At 36.9% G+C, this 19188-nt stretch overlaps 2 protein-coding genes across 3 annotated transcripts; both read right to left on the bottom strand.

Moving 5' to 3' along the window:
• Positions 1–1082: 1082 nt before the first annotated feature.
• Positions 1083–8670, bottom strand: nono (non-POU domain containing, octamer-binding). 2 transcript variants are annotated; one of them, XM_056260057.1, is made up of 10 exons: positions 8543–8670; positions 7648–7795; positions 7350–7543; positions 5018–5319; positions 4845–4940; positions 4203–4399; positions 3282–3466; positions 2055–2085; positions 1736–1815; positions 1083–1649 (listed from the first exon to the last, which is right to left on the bottom strand). In XM_056260057.1, the coding sequence occupies exons 2-10, from the start codon at positions 7793–7795 to the stop codon at positions 1557–1559; spliced, it is 1326 nt and encodes a 441-aa protein (XP_056116032.1). In that variant the 5' UTR covers positions 8543–8670; the 3' UTR covers positions 1083–1556. The 2 variants fall into 2 exon arrangements, with proteins under 2 accessions (XP_056116032.1, XP_056116033.1); XM_056260058.1 differs by having other exon boundaries at positions 1083–1646.
• A 570-nt stretch (positions 8671–9240) lies between these two features.
• zgc:113208 (uncharacterized protein LOC550591 homolog) lies at positions 9241–15456 on the bottom strand. The gene is made up of 6 exons (XM_056260056.1): positions 15136–15456; positions 13097–13255; positions 12909–13007; positions 11059–11129; positions 10250–10380; positions 9241–10005 (listed from the first exon to the last, which is right to left on the bottom strand). Exons 1-6 carry the CDS (start codon positions 15272–15274, stop codon positions 9771–9773), a joined length of 834 nt encoding a protein of 277 aa, XP_056116031.1. The 5' UTR covers positions 15275–15456; the 3' UTR covers positions 9241–9770.
• Between the last annotated feature and the right edge of the window lie 3732 nt (positions 15457–19188).

Below are 19188 nucleotides of genomic sequence, written 5' to 3'. Positions count from 1 at the left end.
CCTAGGTTATAAGATAACCAACAACGTTCCAGATACGTAGGCCTACTCTATTCGTAATAACTTGGTGATTTTATGACTTTGGCAACAAAACTGACCCTATATATATATATATATATAATACAGATGTCCTGAAATAGCTTTTACAAGTAGGCTATATGGCCTATAATATATATATATACCGTGTGGAAAACGGGAGTGTTAACAGGTAGCCTATGCTTCCGAAGCATAAGTTGTGATTTATTAAAACAAACTTGACGGGAAAATTTGCGCACCTGCAAATAATGATCCATAATGCACAATTAAGACATCTGTTTCCATTAAAAATATAAAGCAATTAAAAATACCATTTGGCCATTGGAAAAGATTGAACAACGTTCTCTGAAGTGTATTTAATACTATTTGATTCAATTAACATTTTAAAACAAGGCAAGGATAGGCTACTAAATCATTTTAAGCAATGTAATGTGACGGCACCCGTATCTCATATTTTCCTAATGTCTTGTACCGTTAAACATGGTATCATGTGGATGAATATGCATATGCAAATGTTATACAGAGGACAATATGCATAGTAAAACTAAGCGTTGTACGCTCCATATGTGGTTATTTCGGGGAGATGTATGTGCGCACAATCTTCCGCTGACTGGAATTCATAAAGGGAATTTTGCGCAGGTACTTGAATAAAGTGTTGTATAAAAGAATGTCTCGTCATCCTATAATCCTCCTTTCTCTGTGTATGCTCAAACGGGCATAGGCACAGTTTTAAAAGTCTGAATATTTTTTGCCATACACCATTTTTGGCTTTCGGCTGCACGTACACTTTTAGTAAGGTTTCTACACACAGTTGTATAAATGAGACCCCAGATAATGACCGTTCAATGAGAAATCCAGTTAAAGTTCAGGCGACACTCAAACTGTATTCAGGGTCCCACAGCAACCCCTCCTCTTAGTCCTGGTAGTAGCAGATGCAAAATAAGAGTGTTTGGGACATCTAGTTTGAAACTAATTTCTTCTTTGTAACAGCCCTCATGTACAAAGACAAATAAATTAAAATCCAAGAATGCTACCAGTAACACTGAAAATGTATGTAACATGTAGTTGTGAATTTATTTGAAAGTTGACTAGAAAGGCAAGCGTTGCAGAGGACAAGACGGACAAAGGCTAATCTATACTTTAGAAAAGGAATTAATAAAAAAAGAAGAAAATAGGGCTATACAAAGCTGAATGTCCACCCTGAAGTTGTTTCCATACACAGATAAACCCTCATCCCTAGATGAAGACTCTTCAGTAAGCAATCATAAGCATAAAGGTCTTTTACCCCAGAACTGGGCTCAATCAGTTTCAGGAAACATCCTTTAAGGCTCCTGCTGGGGATGGGAGATCATACAGAGCAACTTAAAACTTATACTTTAACCTGTTTAAAACATTTGCCTACACAAACTCATTTGTGAAAGTGAAATGCATACCCAGGCTCTACAAAACCACAATCTGCACTTAAAAATATTTTACAGTGTGTAAAAAAACTAAACAAAAGGAAAGACATTTGGCTGGTGTTCTCAGAATCTGCGGCGTTTGTTGGGCCCAAAGTCCATAGGTCCAGAACGAGGGAAAGGAAGAGGAAGACCACCTGGATTACCAGCAGACCCCTGCTGAAAGAGAGAGAAAGCAGCTTACAACACTACTCCTTGCATGCTGCCCTGAAAGTTGTCAATGTGTGTGTTGAGACCTGTAGTACCTCACTGGAAGCCATGCCGGCAGCTCCTGCTGCTGTGGGATTTCCACCCATCGGGCTCCTGTTCATAGCCATTCCCTGACCTTTCAGCCCAAGAGAGAAAGAAATGTTAGGCTCAAATGGGTAATAAATTGAAAATATTGACAAAAAGTGAGAATCTATCAATTGTTCATATAACAAAAATGAATAAAAGACAAATCATGGAAGGATTAACAACACAATTTCTCCAAGTCTAAAATTGGGTGAAATAACAGGAACAGGATGTTTAAGCCCTTGCTATGACACTCAAAGATGTTTTTTGTTTGTGTAGTGACTTTCTCACCTCCCATTTGCATCCTCATGTCTGGATCCCTCTGAAACAGCAAACATACAGTTCATGAATTTAAAATGCAGACAAACTGTGGCATAGAGTTGTCAAAAGTACGGTACGAAGTCGATACTTTATGTTAAACGTAACAATACCAGCCTTTCTACAGTACTGGCAGTTCCGAATACCGGGTCAATCCAGTACGTTAGGTGACTTCAAACACTCCCATCCACATTTATGAGTGCTCTGTGTAGAGCTTCAAAGGGATCTTACAGCGTTGAGAATTGTAGCCAATCACAGATGGGTTTGTTAAGCATGTGAACACAATGGCCAATTAGAGCCGTTTTGTTCAGCACACTCGCAAAACGTTTCATTACAACCAAACTATAAACATGTCAATAAGAGATTCTTTCATTTGATCTTTTTAATTGAAGGGATAGTTCACCCAAAAAATGAAAATTCTGTCAATTTACTCATGTCGGTCCAAACCCGTAAGACTTTCGTTCAACTTCGGAAAACAAATAAAGATCTTTTTGATGAAATTGAGAGATTTCTGTCTCCATTGAAAGTCTAGGCAACTACCACTTTCAAGCCCCAGAAAGGTAGTAAAGACCAAGGTATTGGCAGTCTACGCAACTGGCACTTTCCAGAAATGTAGTAAAGAATTAAAGTAATCTGTATTACTCCAGTGATTTAACCACAATTTTTTGAAGTAACGCGAGTGCTTTGATTGCGCCCCAAAACACAACATAATTTACCACTTTATGTACTTTAACGTCAAAAACACGCATGTGTTATGATGCTCTCATGAACGTGCATTGGAGATTAATATTTTGTAAATAAAGTGGTAAATATTTTCTTTTTCTTTAAAAAAAAGAATGATTAAAATAGGTTTTTAAATTTTATATTCGATAATTATAAAACTAGATCTAGTCTTTGTGAGGGTGAGTAAATGACACATTTTTATTTGACTAATTAAATTTTTTAGTTAACTAACCCTTTAAAACATTTCAAGGCTACATGCTAATATTTTAATGCATTATTTACTTAATTAACAATAACACCAATAATTACCTAATTTTAATATTTTTATTTTCAAATAGTTAGATAAAAAAAAAAAAACTACTAATATAAAATAGTTACAATAGTTTTAGCTATGGTACAGAAATTGGTGCCGACTACTGAAATGTATTGTTACAACACTACTGTGGAGTGCGAAAACCTCAGGAAATTCGGACTCACTTTCTCAGGGAAGTTTCCTCCCTGCCCCTGCTGCCGCCTCATCAGTTCCTCGGAGTGGGCACGGAGCTCCTCCTCTCTCCTCCGTCGCTCCTCCTCCTGACGCAGCTCCATCTGTTTCCGTTTCTGCACCTCCTGGCTATGAGCCTCCTCCATTCTCCTCAACTCTTCCTGTCTGCGCAAGAGATCTGAAGCAGAAGAGAGAGAGGGACGTGGCTATGATTGCTGACTAGGGATATGCAAATCTGCATTCTCAAAACAGACTGCCTGTAGGTTGCCTGAACTACTATCCATTTAAATAGGCTGGTTTTAGGTTCAAAAACTGCAAGATGAAGTACAAGGTGTCTCGAGATGTGATTTTTAACTTGAGATTAAAAACAACACTCATGATGGGACACAAAAAAAGGACAAGACCTGGCACAATGGCCAAAGACATTTGTGTGAATGGGTATCATCAGTGCTTAAAAGGCAAAGAATTTTTGAAAGCAATTATTTTTAGTCAAGCTCTAAAACAGAGTTCACCAAACTGGGGTTGGCAAACCTGTGAGGAAAATGCAGGATGTTTGTCAGATGACGAAAACCTAATAATAAATCAAATATAAAAATCTAATAAACGGAAAAAAATATAGAAAAAAATAAATAAATTAAAACCTTTTCATATTTTATTTGATTACTTGCATGTCATGTGACCATTAAACCAAAACCAGAGAACCATGAACATGCAAATGTGTAGTTAATTTTACTGAAATATTAACTTAAAATGTCACAGGGTAATTTAAGTAAATATTTTAGGTCAAAGGGTTTTGGCTGACAAAAAGTTATATTTAACTTTTAAGGAATACCTGTTCTGAAAGATGATTGAAGACGAATAACTTTTTTTTAAGGTTTACAACCTCCAAAAGATGTTAATCTGCGTGTGCTCACCTTGTCTCATCAGCATGACTTGGTGCTCATGACGTGCGGCTTCCATTTCGGTCTCCAGCTTCTCTTGAGCTTCTTTGATGTTTCGATCAACCTGGTCGAACTGCTGCTTTTCCATTTCCATTAAGGCCTTCCAGCGCATCGCATACTCGTACTCAAACGAACCTGGCTGGGCGAACCGGGGCGGCTGCTCACGTTCTCTAATGGACATATAGAAAAATACATGTTAGTTTATTTTCAAAGCTGTGTAATGAGCTGGATAATGCACAGTCCACTGGTCATCACCACCAGAAAATAACAGGATGAAAACCTTTTGCTTTGTTCTCCTGATTAACACTTTATTAGAATGTAAAATTATAACGTCATAAATCTCCATACCCTTTTGAACACTTACCTTCCATTTACATACTTACATGATACAGATTAAATTTTTTATTTTTTTTTGGAATAATTAAGAGGTAGTACTCACAATTTTTGAGAACTTCTAGAAAAATAAAATATTCCATTACTTTATAAATTTCCACAACTTTTTCCATGCCTGAAATACATTATTCTAAATATTTCCAAGTCTTCCATGCTCATAGGAAACATGGATAGTAACAGTCTGGTGATGCATTAACATTTACAGACAACGAACAAACTCACTTGTGAAATATTGGGTTTTTATTAATAAGTCTTTCAGGAAGTCCCTCATCCTCATCAAGCTGATCCATCGGCTCAACGGTAACAGGCCGGGGGAATCTGAGTTTGGGAAAGAAAGTCAAACTTAAGTAAACCAACTACCATTAACGCAGAGTGCAGCAGAAACACAGACTCACGCAGTGAGAAGAAAGGCTCCGTCTCCGCAACGGTCCAGAGCTTTTCTAGCGGACGGTTTGTTGGCAAACTCCACAATGCCCTTCCCAGTTGGCCTGCCACGGTCATCGACAATGACAATGGCCCGTTCGATTGGACCGAACATGGAGAAGGCCTCCTCCAGGAGCTCATTGGACACAAACTGAGGCAGGTTCTTAACCGTCAGTGCAGCGCCATGTGTGGCAAAACGCACACGGATCTGGCGACCACGGAAGACGGTGTCGTCCAGTTCTGCTTTTGCTATGTCCGCAAGCGTCTTCGTTTCCTAATGAGGAGAAAGCAGCAAGTCAGGGTGACTGTTGTATTGGTTATTTGCTGTCTGAGAACTGATATGTCATTGGAAACAGGAAAATGTATGATCTTATTATATAATAGAAATATGATCTTAAGTCAATTTATTAGCTAAACAACAAGGTTAATTGACTGACCATCCAAAATGCAGTTTTAGGTATGAATACATTTTGTCAGGTCAAGCTTATTGAAAGTAAAACCCACAGTCACTCTCTAGGGGTGGGTGATATGGACAAAATCTTATTTCACAATGAGAACCATATAGGTTTTTTTTAAATTATTATTAAATTAAAAATAAGTACCAAGATACAAATTACAAACAACAGGACAAATTCAATAGAACAAATACAAATCAATTAAACTTTCAAGTACAGTAGGTTTATTTTTATAATACAATTTGATTTGTGAAGTTACAAATAATATTCAGTCAAGAGCAGTGAGCTATTTTCTTTGTCTTCTGTTGTTTGATTAACAATGCTGTCACTTTAAAACCTAATGCATAGATCTAATATACTGACACATATCAGGTTTTCACCCACCGTTCATGTTCTGTTTACATAACCACTCCAGACGATGGCCATTTTAACGAATTCATGTGTATTTGAGCACTCAAGAGCAATAAGCCACAAAAGAGACATGAATTCTGGACTGCATGCTGAGAGGCAGCTTTCTCTAACCACTGTTTATTTTAAAGTGTCAATAACCTTAAGTAGTACTGTGTTCAGGGTCCGAAATTAACTTTTTGGCTCACCTGCCACGGGGACTGGTAGATGAAAAAAATCCACCAGCCAAGCATATTTTTTACCGGCCAAAATAATAAACAGCCTTTTTGTGTCATATATACATTAATTTATATATAGGTATATTTAAACATTTCTGTCATATTTCTGGTCTATTATTTTCCATTTTTACTTTTATTTACACACATATTACACAATTTACACACATTAAAATAATATTTTTGTGGTGGTGCCTATGAAAATAGTTCTGTACAAATGAAATGTATTAATTGTATATTTAATAAAATATATGCAATAATAATATATTATAATTATTTCAAAAAAAATTTTTTTAGTTTTACTCTGCCTATTTTTCTACTCCATTTACTCTTGACTGATCCGATCAGTAACTGAAGGACTGGAAATATCAGTTGTTTTAACCATTCATTAAAATTAATCGGTTCAAAGGAGTCATTAGTTCGCGAATCGGACGTGTCATTATCGGATGTGTTCGCGTTGTGTGATTATCCTGGCAGCAAGGACATCCCTCAAGATTTGTGTCAACACAGAAAACATTTAATCACTGGATAGGTTTTTTCGTTTATTTAAAGTGTGGTTTATGTCAGCTGAATGTGCGGAACGCTTTTCAGAGAAGATAAGGTATTTTAGCACAATTCACACCCAGCGGTAATTCAGAAGAAAAAAATCCAAATGCTCCACATGAAACTATGGTCTTCCGACCTTTTACCATCGTGTCGATTTATTTTGATTAATATGTGCCAGGGAGAGAGAGCAAGACAGCGCTTAGGAGACGGTGAAGCCTTGTTTATACTTTCGCCTGGCTCCGAAGAGAAAGAGTGCGCGCGCGCGCAACCGGGGCTCTCTCTCTCTCTGCTCGTTCTTCAGTTGCGCCCTGTCACACGCGCAGCAGTTCAATTCCCATCCCTGCTGGCAAACACAACAAATCCGAGCCCTCATGCCAGATATTTTATAACATTACAAAATGCAATTGTAATAAACATTTTATTACATTACTATTTAGGTATGAACATTCACCCGCCAGTGTGGCGAATAGCCTTTTGAGATTTACTCGCCAAACGGAAAATCTACCCGCATCTGGCGCTTGGCGGGTGTTAATTTCGGACCCTGACTGTGTTACGTGGATATATTTGCATATCGATATATAACTGATTTAGCAAAATCTCTAACGATAGACACTTCATGAGTTATATCGTCATACCGCCCAAAGTGCTTTTTTGCCTAGGTGATGGCTGGTCAAACTCACCAGCCTGATGAAGCCAAAGCCTCGTTCCTTGTTGATGAAGATCTCAGAAGGTTTGCCATACTTGGAGAAGAGCTTTTCCACATCATCCTCTGTGGTTCCAGTGGGAAGGTTCCCCACGAACAGCCGACTCCTCTGTGTGTAGGTTTTCTCTCCTGGCTTCCTGAAGTTCTGCAGGTCTATAGTGAAATCAGCATCTGTAGGAGAGAAATTTCAGTCAGCAGCAATCACTTCAATATAAAGCCAAAGATCTGTGCGAATGATAAAAGTTGTGGCAGTGTTGTGTAAAACTGTTGCTTACTCAGGCTACTCTGCTCTCCAGCATCAGTGTGTTGTCCATTGCTGTCGGCTCCTGGCGGCTTCCTCTGCTGCTCTTGTTGGGGGTTGGGCTGCTGTCGGGGTGGGCCGTGATTCTGCTGCTCTGAACGTGGTCCTCTGTTTCCTTGCATCTTTTAAAGCACATAAATCGTCAATACAAACTTTTAAAGAAGATGATTTCCAAAACCTGAGAATAATACTCATTCAAAAGTATAAATAAAGCCATGATGGATGTTGTTCTGCTTTTGTAAGAGAATTCACTGATATTGCAGTATCTTTTATCATTCTTTTAGCATCATTCAGTGAAATTCTTAATGGCAAAATCTACGTTGGCCATACAGTGTGAACACATAAACAGGAGACGATGAAAAGCAACACAAATCTGATTACATTACATAATTTAAAGGAAATCACAACAGAGCTTGATTTTTTTTTCTCTCGGTCATGTTATTTCAATTGAGCCTCTATTCATTAATGTATATTTAATAGCTAATGTCTTAATAACTGTTCTTTAATGGACATTTTCGTTAAGACTTCACTATTTGCGGGTGCAATTTGGTGTCTTTGTTTTCAATTATTGTTTGATTCAGCGCTAATGACTTCTTTGTTCGCTGTTAAGATTTCATCAATTAAGATCGAATTACTTTTAATAATGAGTGTTAATTACTGCATGCATGATGTATACATTAATACTTATCTGGTTTCTTTATTAATGATCGTTTATGGGTTTTCAAAGTGAAGCCTGAGCCGGCCAAACACTCGAAGAGCACGGAATAGCACGGGCTCATCTCCAGCTGATGTGCACTAACGCATTCATTCGGGAATAAAAGCATGCATCATATGCAGAGAATATAAGAGAAATATAAGTGTCTTAATACCTTCAATAAGTGTTTATAATCCGCTTCAGTAACACACGCAGCGTTGTTCACAAAGAGGAGAAGGGCGGATCGCCGTACACCTCAACGTGCTGAATCCTCTAACTGCTCATTGGCTGGCGATGGGTTTTCCGGCGTACGCTTTGCCGCTTTCGATTGGTCGATTTTACGTCAAGAAAATGACGTTTACATGTTACAAATGTTCATTGGTTGTCGTCGTTTTTAAACAATAGGAAATGACATGGGGGAAAAACAAGTTAGTGAGCGGCGTGGATTGATAAAAGCTTAAAACAGGATTGAAAGTTGCTAACGCCGCCCAGTGTTAAGGAAGCGCAATAAATAAAACCAGTGTCCGTTTCATAAAAATATGTATGACCCAATGTACACTTCTTTTATTCACCAAGACGCTGACAGTGCTTCAGTAAAAAAAAAAAAAAAAAAATTATATTTGTTAACGTTCCATTTGATTTTTTATTTCATCATATACATTTCTGAAAAGAAAGTGAGCCGAATTAAATAACAATTAGTGAAATCATGTTCACTTAATTTAGATATTGTGGTACAAGAAAAGCTACCTAATATGATATCCATTACATCAACTAATATATCAATACATATATGATGACGACATGAAATAGTACTGCATAACTAAAACCATAACTATGTAATGTGTAGTGAGACAGCAAAAAAGAAAAAGAAAATAACAGATACAAAAAAGCTCCTTTAATAAACTGCATTCACAGATGACAGACTGGAAAGACATGTTTGTATATGACACTCTCAAGAAACATCACATAAGCATGTACAGCATATATTAAAAATAAACCTAGAAAAACAAATTACTGTCACAATAAATTAATTTAAAAAATGGCCAGATCCGATCGCAGATCCATTCTTCAAATTCCTCCAGGACACATGTGGTATAAAACTGAACACAGTTTTTACTTTGTAAATGTGTGTCTGCTTTTACTTTGGATCCAAAAAAAAAAAAAGAATTATAACCTTTCTATTTACCAAATAAACGCTTACAGAAACCATGTCCAATGGGAACCAAGTACAGCAGTAATATTACCACAGGTCTACTCAGCTAAACAAGTCCCTCAGCCCAACAAAACCTAAACAATTATTTAATCAGATATGTCAATTTATTCCCATGCAATAAAGCCAGCTTAATCCACACCATTCTGCACCGTGTTAAATGAGATGAGACCAATTTGAAAGTCTGTTAATTTTATTTGAGTTTAACTCTCTTTGCTCCTTCCTTATAGTCCTCCCGGGTGAGTTTGTAGCCCCAGTGCTGTAGAGTCTGTCTGACCACCGGGGAAACACTGGAGTTGTCATAACCACAACCGGACCGGACCACTTTAGTGATGAGATTTTGCCGCCACCGTCCTTTGACTCCTGCACATTTGGCCCAGCGGCTGATCTGCCGTGCATCATCCATAGTTCGTCTGCCCTGGTAAAACCTGCTGGGAAGACAGAACATGAATGTGTAAAAGATAAAGATAAAGATAAAAATAAATAAAATCTTTGAATCTTAAGATTTAATATATTTCCTATGCAGAGCATAGGAGGGTAAAGAATATATCTTAGGACAACTATTAGCTTTTAGTGTTGTCTTCTTCTAATAGTGGTCACCCCTTCAATGGTCCCAACATGCATGTATTTGGATTTACACAGTAGTGTAAAGTGAGTTGCAGCAGCTCTTGCCTGCAGTACCACTGGAACCAGCCGTATGGATCCTGGGTCACGATCCACCCACTGCTTTCCCACATCTCTAGACTGCCTCCACATTTTACATTATAGGTGTTCACGTTTTCCCTGTACGTGGATGAAGCCACCTGAAATAAACCCAGATCGTTTAAAAAACAACACCAAAACATTAAAAATAGAACTTAAAAAATCTAAAATACTCACAACATATTCACAAAAGTTTCAATTACATCTCAAATACATGCATACAACAGCATCTCCAAGCTGGAGCTGAATATGCTGTTTATGAAAACCATAAATGGTGTTTGCTAGCTTGTAGCAAATCTAGCCGTTGTCAACTACAGTACTGTGTGTGGTAATCTAACTGTTATCAACTATTCATTCATTTTTATCAAGTGCAAGCCAGGTCTTGTGGCTAAATAAGATTTCATGGTTTTCTCTTTTGTCTGAGAATCTCTTATCACATGCTCATAGCCCTGAGCTTCAATCTAAGGGGATAAAACCACTCAAATGACCAGTTAACATAATATACTGCATAAAACAGCATAAGACACTTACCGCATAAAAAATAACAGTAGATCAGTAAAAATGATATCAATGATAGTTATAAAAAGAAGTATTAATACAGTATTATAAAACAGTACATGAACTGATCACAAAGAGCTCCACTGTGACTGTGAACACACACACACACTCACACACAGGTAGTACATTTAGCTCTTATCTGCTACAGACACTCAAAATAAAACCTTTGTTAATTTTGTCAAAAGCTTAAACTATTAAAATGCAATCGTAAAGAATAACACCTGTTTAGAGATGTTTAGTCCATCCAACCAGTCTTCGGGAAGCTCCTGCCAAACATCTTTGTAATGTTTCTCTGTTAAAAGAAAAAAAAAAAACATCTGGCAATACTTCAACATTTACAGTTGAATGCATAATAATTGCAACACATTTGTGTGTGCCTCGCTGCCTCCAAAACCAACCAACCAACCTCGCTGCCTCGCTCATGTAGAGTGGCTTTGCAATCAGAAATGTAAAAAATTAAGGGAAAAAAAGTATTTTCTTGTGTCCCTTGCTCAAGTCCGAATCAAGTCACATGTGACAAACTTTTTAAGAGGAAAGTTCACAGTAAATAATTTGATCTATTTCTATGTGATCTGACATTTTTTCTTGTCCAAGTGAAAATAGATTTCTTCAAATTGGTCAAAATCATTTGGAGTTATAAATGATACATTTATGTAAGTATTCGCCACCATTCCAAGTCAATACTTAGGCTATGTTCACATTGTCAGTCCAAATCCGATTATTTGTGTGTCCGATTGGAATCTGATCTAAATTATTGACATGTCCACACTGCCACCTTCCGTCAACACAACGGAACTATTTTCAGGCGCTGCGTCATATCATTACACCTGCTGCTCTCATGGTATGGCATTGACGTTTCTTGATTATTACGCAGGAATGAGAGTATAGTTCCTAGCCATACCAGCCTAGAAAATCGCAACTTTACATTTTCCGTCGGTCTTAGTGCACGATGTAACTACAGAAGAGTCAAGTTTTAAATAGGAAAAATATCAAAACTCTTTGGTCATTTTTCTTTAGAAATGCTAATGGTCTTGTCCACTTCAATGATGTATGCTAAGCTATGCTAAAAGTGGTACCGCCAGAACCGGAGATCGGCTGAATGGATTCAAAAACGGTAAAACTCAACAGTTTAACTCTGGGGGAGTTGTAAAATGAGCCTATTTCCAAAAAAAGTTTAGTATCCCTTTAAGTTAAGTTAATTTAGGATTTTTCACAAATTCGTATCGCAGAAGCAAGTCTTAACTTGATTTAGGATTCTTATCCTATCTTACAAAATGTCATCTTTTCTGTAGTTAGGAAACCTTAAATCGCTCCGAGTTCGGTAATCAACTCTCAGGTCTGTTACCAAGCAACCAACGATGCACAAGCAGCTGCTGTGAAGTAAACTCTAGAAATTAAAATGGAAAAACAAACAAAAAAAAGTACTTTTAATTAAGTGCTGCAAAAAAAGAAGTTTTGATAGGCTAGATAGAAAAGGCAAAGCTTATTACTATATTTAATGGGAGTACCTAATAATTTATGTGTTTTGTTGTCAAAGTGCAGCGCATCATTTGGGTGTTCAAAAAGTCTTTCCACCATCAAACATCGCTGTTCTTGATCTTATATCGTTAAAAAAATTTGAACCCCATTCTCAGATGGCTATTGTTATGTGATTTTTATAGTTGTCTTTCAAATAATTTTGAAGTTAGGACACCATTGGGGTTATCCTAACCTGAAGACAGTTTTTAGGATTTTTTGTTGGGATGCTTCTGTAATACCCTTTTCTTATCCATAGTTAAGATAAGATTAAGCACTTTAGGAATGTAATTCTGTAAAAGCTTTTGTCCTAAATGAGGTTCTAACTGAAAGTGCTATGGTTACCAAACAGATAAGATAGGATTCTAAAGTTAGGATCTTTCTGTAATACGCCCAGATGTGCAAAGCTGTATTTGGTATTTTCCCTGTAGTTTGCTGCACTTATTTTACCATCTACCTTCATAGTGGCTTGTGAATACACAGTAAAAAATCATTAAAAAGTACTGTGCATGTTTTGAAAATCAATTAAACCAACTTAAATCATTATGAGACATACTTGTGATACTGGAGTAGATGGGCCTGAAATAGGTACCCCCAAAACTGCCTGCCTGTAAAACCTCTTTGGGAGTCATGTTAGGTGTGAACTCTGGGTAGTCTGCAACAACAGAGAAATGAAAAGATAGTGAAAAAAAATGAGTGAATGAATGAATGAATAAATGACAAAACTATACAACAAAAGTTCACCTTCAAACACAAGTTGTCCTTTCTCGTTTCTCTTTATTTCAGAAGTATTTTTGCCATCATCTGAGTTGGTTTTCTCATCCTTCTTTTTTTTCTCTTTGTCCTTGTCTTTGCCAGAGAGCTTCACTTTAGTTTTTGTAGAGTCATCTTTACCATCGGGAGCTGAATATCAGAGAAAAACAGTTTACAAAACACAGTCTCTTAACACTAAATAATTTTGCTGACCTAAAAAGCCTTGAGAAAGATCATGAGAAAGAAAAATACAAAAATAGTCTGTCAAGAACATATCATATTCAATATTCAATACCCATACAATAATATAAAGTACCCTATACATTAAAAAAACAAAACAATAAAGTATATTTTCAAAATATAATTTATTCACAGTTTTAGCATTATTTTGTGACTATAAAACAATCCAATACTCACTGACCAGGGTTTTTGATGAGAAAATAATCGTCAGTAAAAAATGCATTTTAGGTATGAGATCAAATATTGCACAAAGTAACACTGTCCAACAACAGCTAGTTGGTAAAGTTTCCGTGCGAGGCAGTATGTGCATCCCAATTTGCGTATTTATGCACTATTCTATGCCATTTTGTGGTATAAATAGTGCGAGTTGTATGTTCACACTGAAAATTCCAAAAAGAAAATTTTCACTTTAAATACCCGGATGATGCACTTAATTAACTGCAAAATGGAGCGTGACTATGATGTGCTCCTAATCATTATGATTAGCTGATTACCCTAGCATCTGCTGTAAAAAGCTGTATAAAACTCCTAGATAACTTATAATTTTCCACAGCTCACATTGTCTGGAGTTTTTTGTCTACTAAAATATCTTGGAAAGATAATTTTGCAGTGTTTCGTCAGTAGAACAATCCAAAACCACATTAAATAACAGTAACCCACTGAAGGGATGTACATAGCCTTGCTTTCATTCCCATAAAAAAAAAAAAAACGCAAAGATGGTCTAATGATAATATTATTTACTGTATTATTTTAGTTATTTTTAAAGCAATAAAAAAATGTAATCCCAAAATTGAAAGAGCAATGATGTGACTGTTTTAGTGAATAAGCTCAGCAAAAAAAGTCCCTTTTTCAGGATACTATATTTTATAAATCTTGTTGTAAAACCCAAATAAGCTTTACAGATCTTTATTGGAAAGTGTTTAAACAATGTTTTTCATGCTTGATCAATAAACCATAAACTATTTTTGCACATGCACCTTTGGAACAGTCCTTAAAACACTAACAGTTTACAGGCGGAAGAAAATTAATGTCACAGTTCCAATAACTTAGGACACCAAAGAGACCTTTCTACTGACTCCGAAAACACCAGGAGAAAGATGCCCAAGGTCCCTGATCACCTGTGTGAATATGCCATAGTCCTGCTGCAGGGAGACATGAGGACTGCAGATGTAAACAGAGCAATTAACTGCAATGTCATTGTCCGTAATGCAAGACGCCTGAGACAGTGCTACAGGGAGACAGGAAGGACAGCTGATCATCCTTGCAAATGCCTCGGTGGAAGAGTGGGGTGCATCTCACAGCAAGTGCTGGCAAATCTTTCTCAGTCCATGAAAATGAGATGCACTGTAGGCCACACCACCTACTGAGCGACTACAAGTTTTACTCACTGCTACTTTTGATATGGACCACTGCTCTGTGTTCAGGGACTCATTATACAATTTCTGTTCAAATGTTTGTGAAATTTGTTACGTTTATGTCTCAGTTATTGAATCTTTTTTAAGTTCATACAAATATATACACATAATGGGGGGGGGGCAAACTGTTTCATTACCGTGGAAGATGTGAAACCGTAGTTCATAAACGTAGTTTCACAAACGCTACTGTCACTATGATTAGATAGATAGATGGACAGACAGACAGACAGACAGACAGACAGATAGGCTAGATAGATAGATAGATAGATAGATAGATAGATAGATAGATAGATAGATAGATAGATAGATAGATAGATAGATAGATAGATAGATAGATAGATAGATAGATAGATAGATAGATACATAGATAGATACCGCGTGATTTCTGGACTGCGCTGCTCTTTTCTTCGTTTTTGTCTTTTATTTTCTGTCTCTTCTTCTCAGGAGCCTTTGAATCATCCGGACCAGTTTTTCTTTTCATCTTCTTACTGTCTCTTTCATCCTCGTCACTCATATCTGAATGCCTAACGTAGCGGAATCAGATTGGTTTGATTAGAAATGGGTTCTGTAGAGACAAGAACACTTTGCTTAGAAAATTAGCTAAGACTTAACCAAAGACTTTATAACTCAACTACATAAACAGTTTCTTGACAACAGCCGATTCCGCGTTTACGCAACACAGTGTAGTGCGCATGCTCACACCGGACAGGCTTGCCTACATAATAAGGGGCTTTCGGAACCTTTTCACACCTAGAACTTGGCGAAAGTATCGGATGTTGGCGCGTTCGCACCGCAGGAACTAGGAACTATTTTAGTTCTAGGAACTCTTTTGGAGACTAACAATAACACAACATAACATAAGCGAGTAAATGCATTTATTTCTTTATCCTTCAGAAGGAGTACACACTTATTTAGCCTATGCGGGATGTTAGTCCGTATAGTTTGTACTTTTTTTTATTTACAATTAATTCCTTCAGCCATACAGAAGCGATGCGCCGTTCTCCACGTGCATGCACAGCTATGTTATAAAAGTTTTTCTTAAAATTTAAATTTAAAATTCTATTTTAATTACATTATTTTAATATGAATATTGAAAGTTTGGTTTCTGTACCAGGAAATGTTCTAGTAATTGTTCTATTTATTTTAATTAATTTGTTTGTTTAGGCTATTGTTTGTTTGTTTATTATTATGCAGGTTTTCTTTGCATGTCGGTCAAAAATGACCGAAATAAAAAAAAATTTATTTCAGTGAAATTAATGTAGGCTACTATATTTTACTTCGCTAATGTTTTTTATTTAATATGTTGTATTTGTACGGGATTTTATGGTACAAAATTATATTTACGCTGCATTTATAATCCATTTATGCACTTTTTGATAGACCTGAAAATTTATTTCCAACTTAAACTGTCGTAAATCTTGAATGCTTTAGAGAGCACAGAGTTTGATCTCTTTTATTCGTTGATCTTACGTTTATTGTTATGAAAAATGTGCAAAAATACTATGTTAATTTTTATATAAAATAAATATTTTCAAAAACATGTTTTACTCTAAAACTGTGGGAAAATCAAAGCCATGATAAATCTAAACAAGTTGTGTTCAAAAATTGAGCCTAATATCTTTAAAAAAAAAAACAAGAAGAGCTTTCAGTAAGATTTTGTTTGGACGCACCCAAAGTTTTCACTATGAAAATCGTCTCCCATTCATTTCCAATGCGGTCATTTTAGAAAACCTGTTCAAATCATGTCTGTCTGTCTGTCTGTATGTCTATCTATATCTATCTAAGCTGTTTTTCTTCTTGCTTCTTTATTTAAAATGACATTTGTGTATCTTGTTCTAAGAGACTTCTATAAAACTATTTTTACAGCGTAGGCAGTGGATGCCTCACACTTGGAAACTTGGCAGTGCTTCTGATGTTGGCCTTTGCTGGTCTCTTCCCTTTGTTTCTGAGGGTTTAGAGTTCCATAGTCTTTGGTAAGTTTGATCAAATCTCTGTTGATGGATAACCAGGACGGGATTTGAACTGGCGTTTCCAGCATGCGAGGCGGGCGTGCTTTCAAGGACGCAGTCATAGCCCTCCCCCTTTTAGGGGTAAATAAAGTTTTTTATAACAGTGCAAGTGTTTTTAGCATATCACAAATTAAGAAATTTGTAACAAAAATGTATTCAAGAGTTTATTCAAAGATAGCTGAGACTGTTCTGACAAATTTGCAGAATGAGGAATGACAAAATGACTAAAATGCTGGCTCGACAGAACCGGAAATCTCCATTGAGGATTGACTGATGACATTGCTGGCATGGAGCATCCCTTCAGTGAAGGCACTTCACACTAGACAGAAATGTATGGCATACAATTATAAACAAGACACCAGACATCTACAGGCATGAGCCCATGGCTGTTGATGACTGTCCTCTGCTTCGCTGCCTTTTTTTGCATTACGGAATAATTACATGACTCTTTTCCTAAAAGGTACAGTGATTGGAAGAATATATCCTCTCTCAACCATTACCCATAAAGCTCAGACTCATTTTAACTCACCATATTGTACACTGACATCATTGTTACCCCAGTGTGAATGTATACATGTGATTGAATGTGGATGATTATTTTTAGCTACAGATTGTTTAGTGTTCAGCTGTCCCAGCTCCCAGGATGCCACTGTTTATTTGTAGCCTGCCCTTGTTGGTCAACTTGGCTGTTGCGTTCTCATTCATCACATCTGTAAATTTGTTATAAATCAACACATACGAATGAGCCTATTAAAATGCTGCAGCAGCAAGTGTGTCACTGTGTGTGTATTTGTGTGGGTGGCTGGTTGTAGAGATTCAGGGTTGATTACTTGTGTGAAGCAGATTATTTTGTTTCTTTCATCATTCAAAAAACAACAACATTTCATCACTGCTCCACCTCAGAGAATGGGAGCTGTTAAGAACAAAAAAGAGAAAGAAGAAAAACATGGTAATCAAAATAAATATATATAAAATCAACATTTGTAAATGAGTAGTTTTATGTTTCTCCATTTTTAAATTGATTAATAATAATAATAATTCATTACATTTATATAGCGCTTTTCTCGGCACTCAAAGCGCTTTACATAAAAGGGGGAATCTCCTCAACCACCACCAGTATGCAGCATCCACCTGGATGATGCGACGGCAGCCATATTGCGCCAGAACGCCCACCACACACCAGCTTACTGGTGGAGAGGAGACAGAGTGATGAAGCCGATTGGTGTATATATATATATATGGGGATTAATAGGAGGCCATGGTGGACAGAGGCCACTGGGCAAATTTGGCCAGGATGCCGGGGTTACACCCCTACTCTTTTGAAAGACATCCTGGGATTTTTTGTGACCACAGAGAGTCAGGGCCTCGTTATACTGTTCAAAATGCTTAATGGGATAGCAGTTCTTTCCCTCACTAAAGCAGTTATCTTCACCTCATATCTGATTGTCTTGGTTCATGGCTTAAAACTCTTTAACAGATTTTTTTTTAAATCCCTATGGGGAAAATGAATGGAAAAAAATATTTCTGGTCCTAACGCCACCGAAAAAGGGGGAGTGGTGCAGGTTTTACATAATTGTTTAGGCTAAAACACGTAAACAAGTTCACATTTTAGCACTTCAGGTTCCATCGTCCCAAAGTCAATGGGTTTTTTTAATGTGTTTTTGGTTAAAGGCTGAAATAAGGTCTGTGGTGAACACAAGCTATCAGTATGTGTCGTGTTACGTGTCTTGAAAAGGGCAGCTGCTAACAAGTGGCTAAATGGGACTACAGAGGCTGTCAGGGAGATTATGAATTCAGGGTGGTTGGGACACTTTTTTTTCCAGTGAGATAACTTGGAAAAAGTGTCCCAATCAACCTGAATTCACCCCTAAATGTCATCATGCCGAACAAGTAAACTCAGTCCACTTTTACAGCCTTGTTATGCTTATAATTTTGCTCTTATAAACTATTCTAACTCAAACTTTTTGGGGAAAGGTTTTTAGATAAAAACTGAAAGAGTTGTCGGAAGATGGTGGTGGTGACGTTGAAGTCGTGGCACCGTGGTTCGTTTATAGCCTACCTTTAGATTTTTACCTCTGGAGACTGCATTTAGGCCTACAAAGTGATGTCATACCTACACCAATCTATCCACATTATTTTTCAACACGGAAGTAAGGTGTTTTCCCTAAAAATGCGCGACTTCCGATTTATTAGCCGCTATAGGGAAATAACGAGAAAAGTATATCAAAGTGCTAACTGTAAAACTGTTTGCACTACAAACCAGCGTGTTTAATTAAGACACGACATTAAAATAATATGTTAAGAAATACCAGTTTGCAGTAGGCTATCAAGCAGCATAATGAGCTGTTTTGTACAGCTAAAAATAACAGGAAGCGAATGACACCGGAAGCCAGACTCATTAAAATTACAAATGGCCGTG

This window comes from Rhinichthys klamathensis, unplaced genomic scaffold (assembly GCF_029890125.1).
Source record: "Rhinichthys klamathensis goyatoka isolate OS25496 unplaced genomic scaffold, OSU_Roscu_1.1 h1tg000172l_1, whole genome shotgun sequence".
Taxonomy (NCBI): Eukaryota; Metazoa; Chordata; class Actinopteri; order Cypriniformes; family Leuciscidae; genus Rhinichthys; species Rhinichthys klamathensis.
The sequence above is the reverse complement of the archived record's forward strand: the minus strand, read 5'-3'. Positions and strand labels throughout refer to the sequence as shown.

What these genes read in the sequence shown, in the direction of transcription:
- nono (XM_056260057.1), bottom strand. Translation starts at nt 7,795, where the DNA reads ATGCAAGGAAACAGAGGACCACGTTCAGAGCAGCAGAATCACGGCCCA. An exon ending in AGTCATGCTGATGAGACAAG is followed by an intron (nt 3,467 to 4,202) that starts GTGAGCACACGC and finishes CTTCTGCTTCAG; the next exon opens with ATCTCTTGCGCAGACAGGAA. An exon ending in GAGGAAACTTCCCTGAGAAA is followed by an intron (nt 2,086 to 3,281) that starts GTGAGTCCGAAT and finishes TTGCTGTTTCAG; the next exon opens with AGGGATCCAGACATGAGGAT.
- zgc:113208 (XM_056260056.1), bottom strand. Translation starts at nt 15,274, where the DNA reads ATGAGTGACGAGGATGAAAGAGACAGTAAGAAGATGAAAAGAAAAACT. An exon ending in CATCTACTCCAGTATCACAA is followed by an intron (nt 11,130 to 12,908) that starts GTATGTCTCATA and finishes TTCTTTTAACAG; the next exon opens with AGAAACATTACAAAGATGTT. An exon ending in TGGTTCCAGTGGTACTGCAG is followed by an intron (nt 10,006 to 10,249) that starts GCAAGAGCTGCT and finishes TCTTCCCAGCAG; the next exon opens with GTTTTACCAGGGCAGACGAA.